Genomic DNA, 18,268 nt, shown 5'->3' with positions numbered 1-18,268 from the left:
TTCACCTATAGTCCCAGCTACTCAGGAGGCTGAGGTGGGAGGATTACCTGAATCCAGAAAATTGAAGCTGCTGTGATCACACCACTGCACTCCAGCCTGGGCAACAGAGTGAGACCCAGTCTCAAAAAAAAAAAAAAAAAAAGGAAAGAAAACAGTTTCAACCTCAAACATTTATGAATAATATACATTATTGATCCATGAAGAAATTAGCTGTAAATGACCCACAAGCCAGCCAATCATGGGTATTAAATGACAATAAATGACCTTTAGGACAAGAGGTTGCAATACAATAATGATTAAAGGTCTGCAAGCCTCTTAACTCTGTTCCTGGTGATGACTTAATGATTTTCTTTGTTCTACCTGAAATACAGACTATGCACTGTAAAGGGAGTGCCTCCTCTAAAATTGCAAGACCTAAGCATGAATCTTCCTTTGAAGGAAAAATGGAGGAAAAAACACTGGATGAGAAAAGAAGAGTGGGGAATAGAAACATAGAGAGAGAGAAATACAGGTAAATTTTTTAAGTTGCTGTAATAAAAATTTTCTACAATGAAACCATAATTGTTGATCAGTCAGAAATGGATTGCCAAGTCAAACTTTATACAGTTCCTATGCTCTTTTTATACTTCCAGCATTTTATTTCGGTTCCTCGTATGCAAATCCAGTCTTATCTCCATCCACAAAGCCCACATCTCTACAGCAACAGGGTGCCCTTGAACTTGGGAGAAGAAAGGTTGGTGCTTCAGAAAAAGTTGGGGGCCTACACAAGGTCACACTGCACAACAGACACCTTCCAAGATGGATTAGTCTGCTCCCAGCCAGGATGCGTTTCCTTGACTTAAGGCTGCAGCAAGTGTCATGCATGGTGGTCAGTTTCATGAGCCAGCCTTGTTCCCAAACCTCCAAGATTTAAATCTATTACAGGTTAGGAATTTGTGGAAAATGACAGTAGTAGGAAGAAGGAAGGAGGTGTGTGGACAGAACACCACTACCTTTTTTTTTTCTTTTTCTCTAGCAGATAAACATTTTTAAAAGACTTTATCCCCCTAAGCCCCAGAAAGAGTATCAAAACTAACACATCACTTTGAGGTTTAGTATAGATCATGTCACTAAAAAGGAAATGCAAATATAGGCTTTTTCTTTTATCAATGAGAGGCATGCTTACCTACATCACACCCAGTCTGGAAAATTCAATGTTTGGATGTAAGTACAGCAGCATATACCACGGACCGTCATCATTACTAGCTGCTTTGCCTTCTGGATAAATATATGGTTACTACTTTCATCACTCCCCTAAGGAATGAGACAGTGTGGTGACAAAGACGCACAGCTCTGAGGCCAGTCTGCCTGGATGTGAATCTCAGTTCTTCTTACTGGTTGATATGATTTAGCTGTGTCCCCACCCAAATCTCACCTGGAATTGTAATAATTCCCACGTGTTGAGGGTGGGGCCAGGTGGAGATCATTGAAGCATGGGGTGGTTTCCCTCATAATGTTATTGTGGTAGTGAATAAGTCTAACAAGGTCCGATAGGTTTATAAAGGGGATTTCCCCTGCACACGCTCTCTTGCTGTCTTGCTGGCTGCCATGTAAGACAGGACTTTGCTCCTCATTCACCTTTAGCCATGATTGTGAGGACTCACCAGCCATGTGGAACTCTGAGTCAGCTAAGCCTCTTTCTTTTATAAATTACCCAGTCTTTATTAGCAGTGTGAGAACAGACTAATACACTGGTTGAGGAGCCCCAACCAGTAGGCAAATTACCCAGCCCCAGTTGCAAAATTGGGTAATAAGGGGAACAGGTTCTTCACAGGGTTACTGTGAGGGTTAACTGAGTTGATATACGGACAGTGTCTAGAAGACAACCTGGCATATTCTAAGCCCTCAGCAAATGTGAGCTAATGCACCTCCTCCTTACCTTCTCTCTCTGAATTGCCTTCATTTTTTGGAGTTCAGCTTCTTCAGCTTCCTTCTTGATTCTTACAGATTCTTCTCTTTTTAGCTAAATTATATTGAAATTACAGAGAACGAAAACAGTTACCATTTTTCAGTCTGAACTGTGGAACACAAAATTATGATGAAAGGCAAATTGCAGTATTGTTTGTGCTATACCTCACCATGATTATAGGTTGTTACTTCAAGCTACTTAGATCACAGAGACTGGCCAGGCTACGTCTTCTGTCTGTGAAATTTCTGTCTTTGTGTTTCTTCCTTAGTCTCTCTCTTTCTCAATGTTTCTGTCTCTATATGTGTGTGTGTGTGTGGTATGTGTGTGTGTATGTGTGTATGTGTGTGTGTGTGTGTGTGTATGTGTGTGTGTATATTGGGGAGGGAAAAGGGAAAATAATTTTTCCTGATTACAAAACTCAGTGTTCATTGTAAAAATCACTGAGTATCTTAAATCTTTTCTGTACTGCTTCCACAATTGGCCTGTGGTAAATAAGTTCACATTCTTAGAACCAAAATATTCCAGACATAATAGACTTTAAACTATAGTTAAAATATAGTTAACTTAAACTAGAAAAAGAAGTCCTTTAATTGAGGGTCATGCTGAGTGATAAAGGGCTTAGATAAGAATTGAAGGCATCCATCTCTTAACTTCTTACTTCCTGATATCTTTGATTTTGAAAGCTGCCTTTTGCAATCGGTTGGAAGGTTTTATGCTTTTGGTAAAGTTACTGTGTTATTTCATGGTTACTTGAAAGAGCTGGTACTCATATTCCTTACCAAAATTAAACCAAAGAAGATGAATTCTGACCTTTTGCTGGTACTTAGATTGCATCAGCTGGAGTTGTTGTTTCTGTCTGACTTCAGTTTCTGACTGGCTTCCACCTTAGGAAAAAAAAATTCACATAGATGAAACATAAATATTAAGCTGAAATGTCAGCCATCAAGGACTAATTAATACATAATAAAGTTATAACATGAGTTTTGTTAATATTCTCATGCTCTTGGAAATAAGAACATAACCTGTTTTTCTAATAAGACCTTAAATAAGGGGAATACTTAGAAAAGAGAGCTGGACAGAAAGAGGAGGCCATATTTTTAAAACAAAAGAACACTTCTAAGGTTTTTCAATCATGTAGGTATTCAGCTTTTCACTTGGATTGAAATCACACCTAAAGGTCTGCACTAAACAGAAGAAACAGTTCCTGTCTAGAAAACTATAGAATATTCCTCCTTCTTGATTATGACCATGACTGAACCTAATAAAGATGGTGACCAAAGGTGCTTCTATTGCTTTTTGTCTTCTAACTCTATTGCCTTGCATTCAAGCAACAAGGCTCTGGAAGCTCTCAGAGGTCTTGCCACTAGACAAGTATTTAATCTTTTTAACTCAGTTTCTAAAAATACAATGGGAAAATGAGAATAGTCTAGTTAGTAACTGATCATCAATCCATTCTATTTATTGTTCTTTCTTCATATAGTCAAACTAAAAATATGGATGTTAAATTATTTACTTGCTCTCTTTTATATATACATATTTTTAAAATCAGATATTAAACTGATAAGAACAGATACTAGATCTTAGCCAAAAGGCCGAGAAGCAATATTGCTCTCTCTTAAACCTAAAAGAATTTGGGGCCAGAAATCCTGGCAGCTTGACAATCATCTAAGAATTGCCCTTTAGGGAATTCTCAGTGTTTATGCAAGCTTGGTGTGCATATTATAGAGGTTCCTTTGAAATAATTCTCTGGTGCTTTGGTCACTAAAAGCGTCAGCTTTCTGAAAGATTCACTCTCACAGAAGATGCATTAAAACAATTTGTGTTCACTATAGATCTTATAATTGAACTGAGAAAGCTACCATAGGGACTTTTCTTCTGAGATTCAAAAGATATATAAGGGCTGTTTGATGTGAGCCCTTCGATTGCTATTGTGGGGGGTGGGGAATGTTTCTTTCAAAACAGTGAGGAATGTTGACGCTTTTCATAATGTTACAGCACCTTTTAGCATCTCCTGCAACAATTCCAATATTTTAAGGGGTAGAGAAATAGAGGAGTTGAAAATTAGAAGAAATGTAGAGAGCCAGATGTCTAAACATTTAAAAATTTTGTTCAAAACTCATCTCAAAGTTTAATACAATTTAGAATTTTCTTTTCTACCCCCAAGCCCCTCCCACACACACACACCTTACTATCCCTAGATAATGCACGTAACAGGAATTTGAAATAAGAATCCTGGTCACTCTACTGTTTGAGAAAAACCAAAAGCTTTAACTTTTTACATCATCCAAAAAGCCTGGGAAAAACCAGTCTCATATAGCCAATCTCAGGACCAGGTTAGAAGAAATTAAAGCTGTTTTCTCATTGTACCCTTCAAGTCTGGTTCATTTGCACCAAGGAAACACTTGAGATAAGCCCTTTCAATGAAATACAGTGGGATGATGATAATATTACTATTACTTCCTCTCATTAAATAATTTCCAAATTAGATTATTTTTACCTATGTTCTTGGGGGTGGGGAGGGAACTCTAAAACAATCACAACAGTAAGTGGCCCCTAACACAAGACAGGCTTCTATTAACTAAATCTGTGGACACTGTGTGTCCAACCCTTTAAATTTTCAGCTGCTGCTAGAAGAAAAAAGGTAAAGAAAAGATGTGAATGATTCCCATTAGGTGGCATCCCCTCTGAATGATTCAAACACCAGCAAAGGCAGCCCAGGCAATTCATCACACTGGCAGCACCTGCTCCAGAGGCCCAGAGGTCTCTATCTGTAGAATAAAAACTCAGGTGATGTTTCTCTTATACCCACCACCAGGTCTCCAGCTCACTCTCATCTTGCTCTTGGAACTGACTCTCCACACCTTTTCTTCACATTAACATTTAACTGCCATGATTAATATGCTTGTGCTAGCATTTACTCCCATCCTGACTAGTGCTATGCCAGGGCATATGCAGCGCCCCAGGTAAGCTTTCTTCAGAGTCAGTCATCTAAGAGGCTCTAAATTATTTGGCAATTAAGCCATCACTTTGTTCCCATAGAACGGTGGCATTACAGGTTTGCTACTTACAGAAAATCAGAAATATATGTATCTTCATTAAATGCATTCCACCCAAGCAGCACAATGACCAAACAATCTACAATGGACACTCACAAACAGACATCTGCAAGCTGTTAACAGGATCATCCATAGGTGACCCCGCCCTCCCACATTCAGGCAGCGTGCTTGCTTACCTAGTCGCCTGGGCACCAGGTGAACTGGTTTAGCTCTGTTCTGCTCCTTCCATTTCTCTAGGTTGGCCAGCTCCTGCTCTGCAACTAAGCAGGTGAGAAACATCAAATTGTCAATTACTAGACTTCTGAAAGAAAAACAGTCCCTTCGAAGCATAAGAAACAACTATTAGAAGGCAATTAAGCAACAATTAGAAGGCAATCCATGTTCACTACATGGGAGCCTGAGTGAACAAGGCTTCCAGGACAGGAACACAATATTCAGCCCTGATGCCTGTGGGTCACCCTCGGCCTGTGGCACATTCTTACCAAGAGTCAGCACAGAGGGTTCAAATTTGAAAAACCACCTGGGCTCCTACTAAAACAAAAAATGTATAGATTTTCCTACCATTCTGGCATTCTTAAAACTCTATATCAAGTTAATTTTTAAAGTTTCCTATAGACAATGCGTGCATAACTAGAATATTTTCATGTCAAGAATTTTCCACACACAGGTAAACATACTCCAGAGAATTCTGATACCCACACTCGCTTTATGTTTAATGCTCCCCAAGCTTACTGCAACTCTAGGGAGTGAGGGCTCGGTGCCACAGGTGGGGAGGGGACCCTCGCTGTGGTTTCGGGCACTCCAGACCAATTATGCAGAGTGGGCTTCCTGGGGTGCAGGGCTCATTTCCTAAATGTTCACTCTGCACGACAGCAGGGGGCGCCAGAGAAAAAAATAGTTTTGTCAATCCAGTGCCTACCCTTACCTCCCCGTGAGATCTGTTTCAAATGTCCGTTAGAAAAACAAATTCCGAAACATTTCAGAACCCAGACCACACTGAGACTTAAGCTCCTATTAAGTATTTAAATCAAAAGCTTGTAAGATACCAGAAAGGCTGGCAGTTCCCATAGTCCCTGCATGGCGGTGATTGTCATCTTCTGCACTGACCCACTATACCTCCCGGGGCTACATGTCTGGTGGGGACTCTTTAGAGAGCTTTTGTGCCTTTCTGTCCATCACTAGTCATAAAGTTAAATTTCCTACCAATCATCTAATAAAGGGGACCATCGAATTTCAGCATCAAGCCTGCAGTTTCTTTGTGAACTAAATAAACTTTAGTTATCTTCCACCTCTAAAGGATGATGCTATAACTTTAAATGGCAGCATTTATATTTCCTGTACATTGATTAAACATACAGAGAGCACAAAAACGAGTAAGATGTGATCCCGGCCCTCAAGAAGGTTTCTTGAGGCAGTAAGTGTAAAGTTGTTCAAGCCAGCAGAAGTCCAGAAGCTACCATCATGTAGTGAGTTCTGTTACTAATGTAGAGAAACAAACTTAAAAGTGTTAATAGAGTATTTTTAAGGTATAATCAAAACTGCTGATGTTTGACAAAAAAAAAAACAATAAAAAACACTTGATGAGATTTGGTGAGTCTATATAAATCAGAAAATACTTCACACCAAAACAAACCAATTTTAAAGAGAGAGAGAGAGGGCTGGGTGCTGTGGCCCATGCCTGTAATCCCAGCACTTTGGGAGGCCAAGGCAGATGGATCACCTGAGGTCAGGAGTTCAAGACTAGCCTGATCAACATAGTGAAACCCCATCTCTTTAAAAAAAAAAAAAAAAAGAAAGAAAAAAAGAGAGAGAGAAAAGAACTCTGAATGTTAAATGAATGACTATACGTACTTCTTTGTATCTGATTTCTTCGGTTTACGTTTGGTGCTATCAAGGTATAGGCACTTGTGCTAAAAGAAAGAGAAAAAATATTGCTTAACACCATGAGAAACTACCAGGGTATATAAGCCACCAAATTATTTTTCCTTCTATTATACTGTATTTATGATCATCACCATCAAATAGGCACTATGAAAGATAATCTTAAGACCCTGACCTGTTCTCTGAGACCTCACAATCTTGATGTCAAAGTAAACAAAGGACATGGCCAAATATGGAAATATAAAGCAATCAATGAAGAGTGACAAGTGACTAGTTGGTATACTGTCCTTGCAGGGGTCCACTGTTCCTCTAGATGATGCTTGTGAGTAAATTCCTTTAAGATTGCTTTAGATTGGCATTCTCTTCCATGTAACCACACAGGGGTACAGTAAACATTAGTGCATTTTTGTTCCCACAGACTGAGCCTCGAGGCCATTTGCAATGCAGCCACCTCCTCTTGATGGCCTGAGTAGCCAAATGGCTTTCAGGCTTTGGGCTTTCTAGGCCTCTGTCCACTGGGTCTCTTATTCTCCTAGGGACACAGGTTGAGCATAATCAGGGGCTCAGAGAAGCAAGGAGTCATTTCAAACGGGGGGATCAGGGAAGACTTTATTTAAACAAAAATATTCAACTCTGTGACACTAGGAAGCTATTAAAATATTGTGAGCTTTTGAGGGCAGAGAGTATGCTTGACTGATGTATATTCCAAATCCCTGGCACATGTCTGGCACAAAGACACTGGCTGCTTGATAAATGTGTCCTGAATGAAAACGATGCTACAGACCCAGTCTGTGAGTCTGTGTTGGGATGGCTCATTTTTGAGATGATGCATGTGATCCCACAAGAGCATGAATACTCTGTTAAGCAAAAATACAACACAGCAACAGACTGCAGCATACATGTAGGTACAGTTTTAAGAGAAATGCTGTGGATAAACACAACCAGCTTATACCTGTAGGATTTAAGAGGGGGGAAATAACCACCCAGATACTCTTCGAAGTCTCTCTCTTTTACCTGAATGTACAATTTCAAAGGGCAAATTAGCTAAGATTGAACAGTAGAGGCCAAAAGCACTGATTAACAGAAGCCATTTCCATCCTTATCTCATTATTTTTCTAGCAGCTAGCCTTCAGCCAGCCTCAAACTGGGCTTTAATTTTAGACTTGTAAATGTGAGATATGCAACAGCCTTTGCATGCAAATGGGGCTGCTGGATGCCCAATTACCTAATGTATATCAGCAGACATTGCATGTGTAGCCTAGCATGCATACAACGTTATGAATACAAAATTAGGAGGCTGCCACTGGAAATTAATCCCTTGTCCATTGCATATTCTTTGTTCACCCTAAGAAAACATTTTCACTCCTGAATTGCCAGTACTTTATAGGAGCTTGGAAAGCTGCAATGCCATGAGTAGTCCCTGGAAACTTGAATATGATGCAACGGTGAACCATTCTACAGAGACTGAAAGCTGAAACATGAGATACAGATTTAAATGCCAATCATGAAATTGCTAGGCAATCTTCGATGTCTGCTAACATTGTGGTATAGAGCTCTCCATACCACAGATTTGACTATATTTCAGAGATCAGTAGTTCTCAGCCTTAAATTGTGTGCATCATAATCACGTGGAGGGCTTGTCCACCAGCTTATTAAAGAGTAGAGTTTCTAATTCTGTAGCTCTGCAATGGGATCCAATAACTTACATTTTTAACAAGTTTCCAGATGATACTGATGTTCTTGATCTAGGTATCACACTTGGATAACCACTGCTATAGAGCAATCAAGCTATCTTAGAACATTTGGGCTGAAAGGAAACTTAGGGATTCATAAATCATTGGTAAAGACACAGAGGTTGAATCTCAGGCCAAAGATCACCAGGTCAATTGAGCAACAGTGATGAGACTCCAATCTAGGACTTTTGACTTAGATCAGTTATCTGTCTGCAGCTAACTTTTCAACTCAATGTGCAAAGCACAAAATATGACCATCCTTTAACATCAGTCCCTTGATAGACTTCCAAACAATGCAACCTACCTAACTGAACACTTATTATGGACTTGTATCAGGCGCTTACAGTGTGGGGAAGAGTCCAAAATGTGGATACTAATCACTTTAACAAAACTTACACTTTAGTTAGGAACAAGTCAAGAAACCACCAAAGTATCCCACAAGAATATCCAACCACTCAACATGAGTTCTGGTTGGGGGGAAAAACAAGAAAAAAGAAATAAAAAATAAATTTAAAAAGAATATCCGCACAAGTCTTAAAGTGGAATGATGTACTTACATCCCACCGTAAGACTTGTGCAGATCCAAAACAGTGGAGATTCATAGAGACCTCAGAGGAGTAGAAAACTGAATAGCATGAAATGAGAATAGCAAGTAGAGGCTTAAAGAATAGGATCTGAAATCGCAGAAGTGCTTCTTTGCCAGGATTTTGCCAAAAGCAGCTTCACAGAGAATTTTCCAAGTCCATGGTCTCTCTTACAGAGATTTTGCAAAAGATTTGGAAAGCAAAATCAATCTGTTTGTAAAAGATTGCATTCTACAACATCTAATCTGGTTAAGTTTTTAAGTCTGATATCATACTAGAATCTTCCGTCTTACAAATAGGACTTCAGTCAATCTACGGAATCTGTGTATAGCCTACAGGTACCTAATAAAGAAACATAAAATAAAGAGAAAGAATTAGCTCTGAATTTAGAGGGTTTTTACTGAAGGCATTTTAGCATAAATCCAGGCAGTGATCCCAGGAATAAACATTTTATGTAAGTGAATTCCTTGGCAACCTTCTTAGCAATATTTTATTGGCTGAAAATGCCAAATCTAAAACATGTTGTATTAGTCACAAGAAAGCATTGCCAAGTAAATGGCAAGTAACTTAGCTTCTATTTCTATTACTATAGGAAGAAGAACTTAAATCAAATGATATGCTTTTTATTTTTTAATATCATGTGTCAGAGTGTAATGCCTTGGTAGATACTAATATTTCAAGAGATACTAATATTTCTCAGCTTTCTCTTGACATGAATAGCAAGTATAATTTATTAATGTTTTCAGCCAATTAGTTTCTACCCACAGCAAAGGCTCTGCTGTTTTAACCTATGTGCCATCCCTTTCAACAGTCTGACTCTCAAAGCTGCTGATCTAGACAAGCCCAACAACCAACGTTTGGTATTCTTTTTATTTCCTGATTAAGCAACATTCAAGCCACTGAAATAAATGTATATATTTGGAAATGAGTGTCCTTAATTACCTCATTGAAATTTAATAAAATATCTTAATTTGTAAGATTGTTTTCACTTTCTCAACAGCACACATCCATGAGATACACTAAGGGAGAATATACAAAAAAATAGATAAGATAAAATGTTTTTCTACACCATAGAAACATAAAATAAAAAGATATTCAAGAAATGTTTGGCTGGGCACCATGGCTCACACCTGTAATCTCAGCACTTTGGGAGGCCAAGGCAGGTGGATCACTTGAGGTCGAAGTTCAAGACCAGCACGGCCAACATGGCGAAACCCTGTCTCTACTAAAAATACAAAAATTAGCTGGGTGTGATGGTGCACACCTGTAATCCCAGGTTCTTGGGAGGCTGAGGCAGGAGAACTGCTTGAACCCAGGGGGCAGAGGTTGCAGTGAGCCTTGATCGTACCACTGCACTCCAGCCTAGCCAGTAATAGCAAAACTCCATCTCAAAAATAAAATAAAATAAAATGTTTTCCTTGTGCGGTCTCTCGAGTTATACAACTGCATCTTGTGTGTACATTCTTGTACAATTTGTATAACTTTTTCTCAATAAGCACTCTGAAAAAATGCTATGTTGAAGTTATCAAAAATATCTTGGCTGGCTAAAAGTATTACATAAATATATCCCCTGGTGTGTACAAACTGCACCAGATGTAATTTAAATTTCTAATTAGAAACAACACTGGTTTGACCGAAAAAGAAATGTAGTCAAGAGCAAAAATTCGGAAAGAGAAGATTAAGTGAAAAACATAATTTCAAACAGAATAGTAGACATGTAAAGTCACCAGTCCTGCAAAAAAATTGGTTTGAAGTTTTCATGGTTTAAGTAAATCTTATCCTTGGGTATATATAAATTGAAAAAAAGATTTGGGGATAATCAAAGGCATTTGGATACTTATTTTTCTAGATATGACATTCCATATTGTTTTTTGTTACACGACCTTCAATGTAGGAATCTGAAACTGACTGTTTTCAGTCAACACTGAGTCAAATCTTCTGAGGCATTTAAGTTTCCAAAAGCTTTGTCATAAATAGATCAAATTCCCAAGAAAAAAGTGACAAGATCAGGCCGAGTGAATTGCCCTTGACCTTTAAGCCTATATCATATCACCCTGATCAAGTGTTCCACTTCTCCAGTATGGAAATATTTATGAATTATCTTGGCCTCAGAAACTACAAAGCTTAAGACACTATATCTGCACACACAAGAAGCTGATGTGTAATGGATTAGTTCTTTTATCAATATAACTCATAGCTTCTGTTAGAGGGCTGAATAAACACACAGGGAGTAAAGACAGATAAATAAGCAGGAAATCATCAGGGACTTTGTTTATAGGATGCCTTTACGGAAACTAGAGGCACACATACACACCCAGGATCCCCATGGCTTAGTGAGACATTGTAAATTCATGCAAATTAGAAAAAAAAGGGCTGCTTCTTTCAGGTGGAGGTAATCCCACACTAAGGCACATGGTTTGGTATGTATCTCCGCCACAGATTACACCTTAGCTGGGCAAGTGTGTGCAGTCACCAATCTGCACAACCATATAGAATGGACCTGAGATGATGTATTTCTTCACTTAAACACATACACATAAATAAAAGCCACACAAAAAAAGTTAACAAGAAGGAGTCACACTAACAATACAAAGAATGTATATGAAGTACAATACTGTAGAGACTCAACATCTTTAAGAGTTCAAAAACCAATGACGGGACCATCATTGAAATGGAGACCAGTTGGTAGGTATACTTACAAAATGTCTTGTAACTACTTCCTCAGTAAAAGTAACTAGAAGAAATTCATATTTTCAGAACATAGAGATGTCAGGTCTGGGATTTGATTGGATTCCACTTACAAGCTAATAAGTTAGCCTGTCACTGTTTCATGGACACTGGAAGAAGACATAAAATTCCTGGATCAGAGACAAAGGACTTTATGACTCATGGCACCGTAGGCAGCATGAGCATCAGTTTATTTACATCTATTCTCTCTGGCCTCAAGTCTTCTGGGGGCAACAGGATAGATGCTGCACACATGGTGTGTTTGCATTGCAGCTGAGAAAATGCTTGGGGAATACACCATTTTTACAGCAGATACTTAGTGAGACCAGTCTTTGCCCTGGGGAGAACAAACCTCATCTCTCAAGGTTCCCAGCTAAATAAACAACTCTAAGAAATTGGTTAAAGAGTAGTCTTGGCACATCCAACAAAACATGAGTACGAGAGGCCCTAGGGAGACACTCTCTTTTCCAGCAAAAGAATATTTAGTATTAATATTCCTATTAAGAATGACTTAATAAAGAAATTGGTATTTGCATAAAACCACCTACTTATGAAATGCACTATATATTTTCTCTTCATATTATTATTACTAGTAGACTTAGAGCTGATTATGTCCACATCTCAAGCATTACTCCTCAAGATTATCTACAACCTAAAGGGAAAACCCAGCAATCCAAGACATAATGATATACTCCAAAATCTGTGAATGGAACATTTAGAAATGAAATATATTGTTTCTTTCTGATTTTGAAAGAAACACACTTGTAAAAGAAAACTCAAAAAACGATTTTTAAAACATGTAGAAGTCACACACAATCCCACACCTCAAAGATCACAATTACAATTTTATTTGGATGAATTTACTTTTCATCTATGTTCTATACATATTACACAGTTGCAATCATATTTTAAGTACAGTTGTATATTCTGCTTTCATTTACAAGTGGTTTTCCTAATTTGATTATATATGTAACATGCTTAATGCTCAATGGCTGCATAGTATTTCATGACATTGGTGCATCATACAACCACTCAACTATTTTAATTATTCACTATTATAAATAATCCTGCAGGATGTACAAAGCATATCGCTTTCAACAGAACATTATCCAGAAGAAAATGCGAGTAGTCCTCTGAAATCAATACTCTGAACAGGAATGTGGACTACATTTAAATTTTTCTTCCTTAGATAGCCTACTTATATTTCAAAAATCTCAGAGACAACATAATCACGTGATTAATTTCCACTCTTATGCTTGACTCCCTATTTTTTCAATTTTTTTTTTTTTTTTTGAGATGGAGTCTCACTGTCGCCCAGGCTGGAGTGCAATGGCGCGACCTCAGCTCACTGCATCCTCCGCCTCCCAGGTTCAAGCAATTATCCTGCCTCAGCTGCCTGCATAGCTGGGATTACAGGTGTATGCCACTGCACCCAGCTAATTTTTGTACTTTTTAAATAGAGACGGGGTTTCACCACCTTGGCTAGGCTGGTCTTGAACTCCTGACCTCGTGATCCACCCACCTTGGCGTCCCAAAGTGCTGGGATTACAGGTGTGAGCCAATGCGCCCGGCTCGACTCCCTTTATTCTTAAACTAGAAGAGATGTAGTAGGCCCTACCCAACCTTCACTCTCACTTCTGCCTTATTGATAGCACTTCTATATCATTCAGACAGACAATGTGCCCAGCGAAAAGACTACAGCCACCAACCTTCTGTATAGGTCGGTATAATTATGTGATCATTTGAGAAATTGAGATATAAGTGGAAGTCATTGAGAGGGATTTCTAGAAGTCTCCTTTAAATGGTGACAGACAAATAGAAAAAGCCGTTTTGTTATTTTCCTTCTTCCTGGAAGATTGAAATGGTAGCTGGGACTCAAGCAGCCATCTTAATCAGTGAGGCACCCTGAATATGGAAGACATGATCAGGAATAGCAGAGCAGAAAGACAGAAGCAGTCTGGTGCTCTGTGACCATGAAACCAGCACATTAGTGGTAATCTATTGCTGTACTGCCCGACTTCAAACCCCAATTCTGTTATTTCCTAACTGTACAACTTTGAGCAAATTATTTAGTTTTTTTGATTTTTCCACCTGTAAAATACGGATAACTATCCACTTCATAGAATATAAAGTGCTGTGAACCCCGAATAGCTGAAACAGGTCTCAGTTAATTTAGAAAGTTTATTTTGCCAAGGTTGAGGATGCGCCAATGACACAGCTTCAGGAGGTTCTGATAACATGTGCCAAGGTGGTCAGAGTACAGTTGGGTTTTATACATTTTAGGGAGACATGAGACATCAAACAACATGTGTAAGATGAGCATTGGTTTGGTCCAGAAAGGCGGGACTACTGGAAGCAAAGGTGAGAGGCTTTCAGGTCATAAGTAGATAAGAGATAAATGGTTGCATTCCTTGAGTTTCTGATTAGCCTCTCCAAAGGAGACAATCAGATATACATTTATCTCAGTGAGCAGAGGCGTGACTTTGAATAGAATGGAAGGCAAGTTTGCCCTGAGCCGTTCCCAGCTTGACTTTTCCCTTCAGCTTAATGATTTGGAGACCCCAAGATTTCTTTTTCATTTCACAGTGCTTAGAACAATGTCAGAAAATATTCTATCATAGTTTCCCATTATTTGTACTAGATCAGCCCTAGACTACCTACCTTCAGACTTATTTTATGGGAAAGCAATAAACAAAGCCATAGATACTTGCTTAAGATACCTAGGGGGACATCTATTTTATTGTATGTAATTATAATAACTATATATAACGTATAAGACATCTATTTTATGTGTAATAGAACCTAGCCCTGAATCACTAGTACATCTCCTTTATTCATGCTGTGACTGATTCCCTTTGCTGCAGCTTCTTTCATAAATATACATCAAGTTTTTTCTAATTATTTCTTTATATCCCTGTTTCTGGCTCTTCCTTTTAACATCTATATCCTGGTTCCTGATTCTTTCCTTTGAATAATAAGGACCACTGCATGAAACAAAGTAGTATTTATAAATAATACATCTTAAAGATTAGTACATATTTTTCCCCTGTAAATGGTAGTATGATTCTGAGCCCAGGCTTTTTTCATTAAATTATTTATTAAAGTATAATGTACCTACAGAAAACAACACAAATTTTAAGCATACAGCTTATTTCTTTTCTTATTTGTATTCAGTCTCCGTACAGACTGTCAAAAATTGCCAGGGCCAACTATATTGCAAGTCGTCATGGCGGGGTATTGGGAAAAGTTTTCAATTAGCAATAATCACACCTCGAATAAACCTCATTGGCTACGATACTGCCACTGCACAAAGCTGGTATACAGCTTCATAACAAAAGTTCTTTTACATTCTCCAGGTTCCAAAAGAGAAAAGGAAAAAAATAAGAAGAGGCACAATAAGTTTTACAGTATCACCTAAAATTACATTTCCCCCAACGTTTTAAGAAATTTTAAGCCTAACGAGCAAAATTAAATATTAGTACAAATAAATACCCATATACTATTTATTTATATTTACCAGTTGCTAATGTTTTCCCACATTTGCTTTTTCTCTTTTTTACCATATGCAAATAAGCTGCAGGGTCATAACACATCATCCCTAAATATCTTAGTATGTATCTCCTAAAAAAAGAAGTCTCATACTTAAACATAATAACATTATCACACCCAATAAATTTAACATTAATATTGCCTAAAAGTCTATATTCAAATTTCCAACTTGTTTCCATTTTAATATTCTTCCCTACCTCTACCTCACCCTAGATCCAATTATGGATTACACATTTCTGTGGTTTGACGTGTCTGTAGACTCCTGTAACCTCAGACAATTTCCTTGACTTTTTTTTCTTTCTATCATGGCTGACATATTTGAAGAGTTCAGGTAGCTTTTCTTGTAGAATGCTTCACAATCTGGATATAAGGAAATGATTATTTCCTCACGATTAGACCAGGTTAAACATTTTTAGAAAGAGTACTACATAGGAGAGGTCGTCCAACATGCCACTGTGAGAACAAAGGCTGTTTCCTTGTACAACTAAATAATAAGCCAATGTAAAAACATTGTCTGTATGATGGGGTGCAATCACAGTTTAAAATAAAGATTAGAAAAAGAATATCTGTCACCTTCTACTGGCAATAGAAATCAAAGGGCACTGTACTAGTCCATTCTCATGCTGCTGATAAAGACATTCCTGAGACTGGGTGATTTATAAAGAAAATGAGGTTTAATGGACTCACAGTTCCATATGGCTGGGGAGGCCTTATAATCATGGCAGAAGGCGAAGGAGGAGAAAAAGCATGTCATACATGGCAGCAGGCAAGAGAGCATGTGCACAGGAACTGCGCTTTATAAACCATCAGGTCTCTTGAAACTTATTCACTATGACAAGAACAGCACAGGAAAACAGCACCATCCCCATAATTCAATTACCTCCGATGGGTCCCTCCTATGATACATGGAGATTATGGGAGCTACAATTCAAGATGAGACATTGGTGGGAACACAGCCAAACCATATCAGGCATCATGGCACTAAGGTTTCCACTTGGCATCAAGAGTCAAAAAGTGCAACCTATACTTTAAAGGTTTCTTTACACTAAACTCTCTACAGTGTTTATTTCTAAGGGTCAGAATTGCAGGGACTTTCACATTCTGTATTATTTTTGTAATGTCTGAGTTTTTATAACAAGCAGATACAACTTTGCTTTTATAATCAGAGAAACATATTCCGAAGATTTTTAATAGAGAAATATTTAATATAAAGATTTCTTAAAGCAGGGTCTCAGCTTTTCTTACAAGATTAGGTAGCATAGGTTTCTGCTTTCACTAGTACATAATAAAACACTGGGCAATACTAGCCCTTGAGTTTTAATGATGGTAAATGCCTTCAGTTTTTTTACAGGACTTTAATGGATTGCCTTTTAAGTCTTCATATTTGCAGGGGTGGGAGACAAGAAATTACAAACATTACAGAACAGAGGAAACATCATCAGCCGATTCTCTGACAGAACACACCCTTCAAATGCAGTCTTCTCCCTTTGATTATTTCCTTTTCTCTAAAGCTTTTGTTTCAGATTCAAATACATTCTGAATAGATGCAATTAACCTTAATATGTATAACCTTACAGCACTCTACTGACTTTGAAGTAAGTAACATTACTGTGTAATTGAACAAAGTTTCTTTTTTTCTCATTTCTGCTATGGTTCTACTGATTATTATAGGTATTATGTGTTTTCAAGTTTTCATCATCCTGTTGATTTATTCACTGTTTCAGCTGTCAAAGACTTTTTGAGCAATTCCCATTCATTTTTGATGATATTGTATTTGAACAAAAATGACTGCTCCCCAAGACTTGGCAGACCACAAATATATACCATACTGAGGAATGGAATCCAGTGCAGAAAAGCTGGAATTTCCTTCTAAACAGGACAGTAATTCCTACCCTCCTGCACAATCAGGAAGGTAAATTTGATCTAATCAACCAAAATGCTTTTTCTTTTCATCTACTCTAACAATCTCTTCTGCCATGCATAGAACTGTGCTTTTCAAACTGTAGGAGGTAACCCTCTAATGGGTTATAAAATCAGTTCAATGGATTTATTTTTAATGCAGAAGAATAGAAATATAATATATACAATATTATATAACACACATATAATCAAGGTGAAAATTGTTTTGTGAAATTTTTTCAGTTACATATACCCTAATATATACTCAGACATGTACTAGGCCATGATGTCAAATGAATTGCTCACTGTCGGCTATGATCAGAAGTCTGAAAAAAATCCCTGGAAGTTACTATGTTGTTGAGGTTGCACAGTGACAGTGAGATAACTGCTCTAATGTCAGAGGCATTTGAACCAGAGTGACTCCATCTTGAATAGGGGCTGGGTAAAATAAGGCTGAGACCTACTAGGCTGCATTTCCAGATAGTTAAGGCATTCTAAGTCACAGGATGAGACAGGAGGTCAGCACAAGATACAAGTCATAAATACCTTGCTGATAAAACAGGTTTCAGTAAAGAAGCCAGCTAAAACCCACCAAAACCAAGATGGCAACGAGAGTGACCTCTGGTTCTCCTCACTGCTACACTCTCACCAGCACCATGACAGTTTACAAATGCCATGGCAACATCAGGAAGTTACCCTATACGGTCTAAAGAGGGGAAACACAAATAATCCACCTCTTGTTTAGCAGAAAATTAAAATAACCATAAAAATGAGCAACCAGCAGTCCTCAGGGCTGCTCTGCCTATGGAGTAGCCATTCTTTATTCCTTTAGTTTCTTAATAAACTTCTTTTCACTTTATAGACTTGCCTTGAATTCTTTCTTTTTTTTTT

At 38.0% G+C, this 18,268-nt stretch overlaps 1 protein-coding gene, 1 non-coding gene and 1 pseudogene across 3 annotated transcripts in view; all 3 read right to left on the bottom strand.

Moving 5' to 3' along the window:
* EPSTI1 (epithelial stromal interaction 1) overlaps positions 1 to 18,268 on the bottom strand; it is a 102,672-nt gene that overhangs the window by 74,942 nt on the left and 9,462 nt on the right. For both annotated transcript variants that reach the window (XM_037741181.1, XM_017536118.2), the window contains exons 2-5: positions 6,856 to 6,914; positions 5,181 to 5,264; positions 2,759 to 2,832; positions 1,919 to 2,002 (exon numbers count right to left, since the gene is read on the bottom strand). In XM_037741181.1, coding sequence (XP_037597109.1) covers positions 1,919 to 2,002; positions 2,759 to 2,832; positions 5,181 to 5,264; positions 6,856 to 6,914 — 301 coding nt within the window. The remainder of the gene's footprint in view (positions 1 to 1,918; positions 2,003 to 2,758; positions 2,833 to 5,180; positions 5,265 to 6,855; positions 6,915 to 18,268) is intronic.
* LOC119472370 lies at positions 3,444 to 3,552 on the bottom strand (annotated as a pseudogene).
* On the bottom strand, positions 15,104 to 15,244 carry LOC119472373. The gene has a single exon (XR_005201514.1). It is a non-coding gene; the product is annotated as a U4 spliceosomal RNA (small nuclear RNA).

The sequence above is a fragment of the Cebus imitator genome, unplaced genomic scaffold (assembly GCF_001604975.1).
Source record: "Cebus imitator isolate Cc_AM_T3 unplaced genomic scaffold, Cebus_imitator-1.0 Scaffold96, whole genome shotgun sequence".
NCBI lineage: Eukaryota > Metazoa > Chordata > Mammalia > Primates > Cebidae > Cebus > Cebus imitator.
The sequence above is the reverse complement of the archived record's forward strand: the minus strand, read 5'-3'. Positions and strand labels throughout refer to the sequence as shown.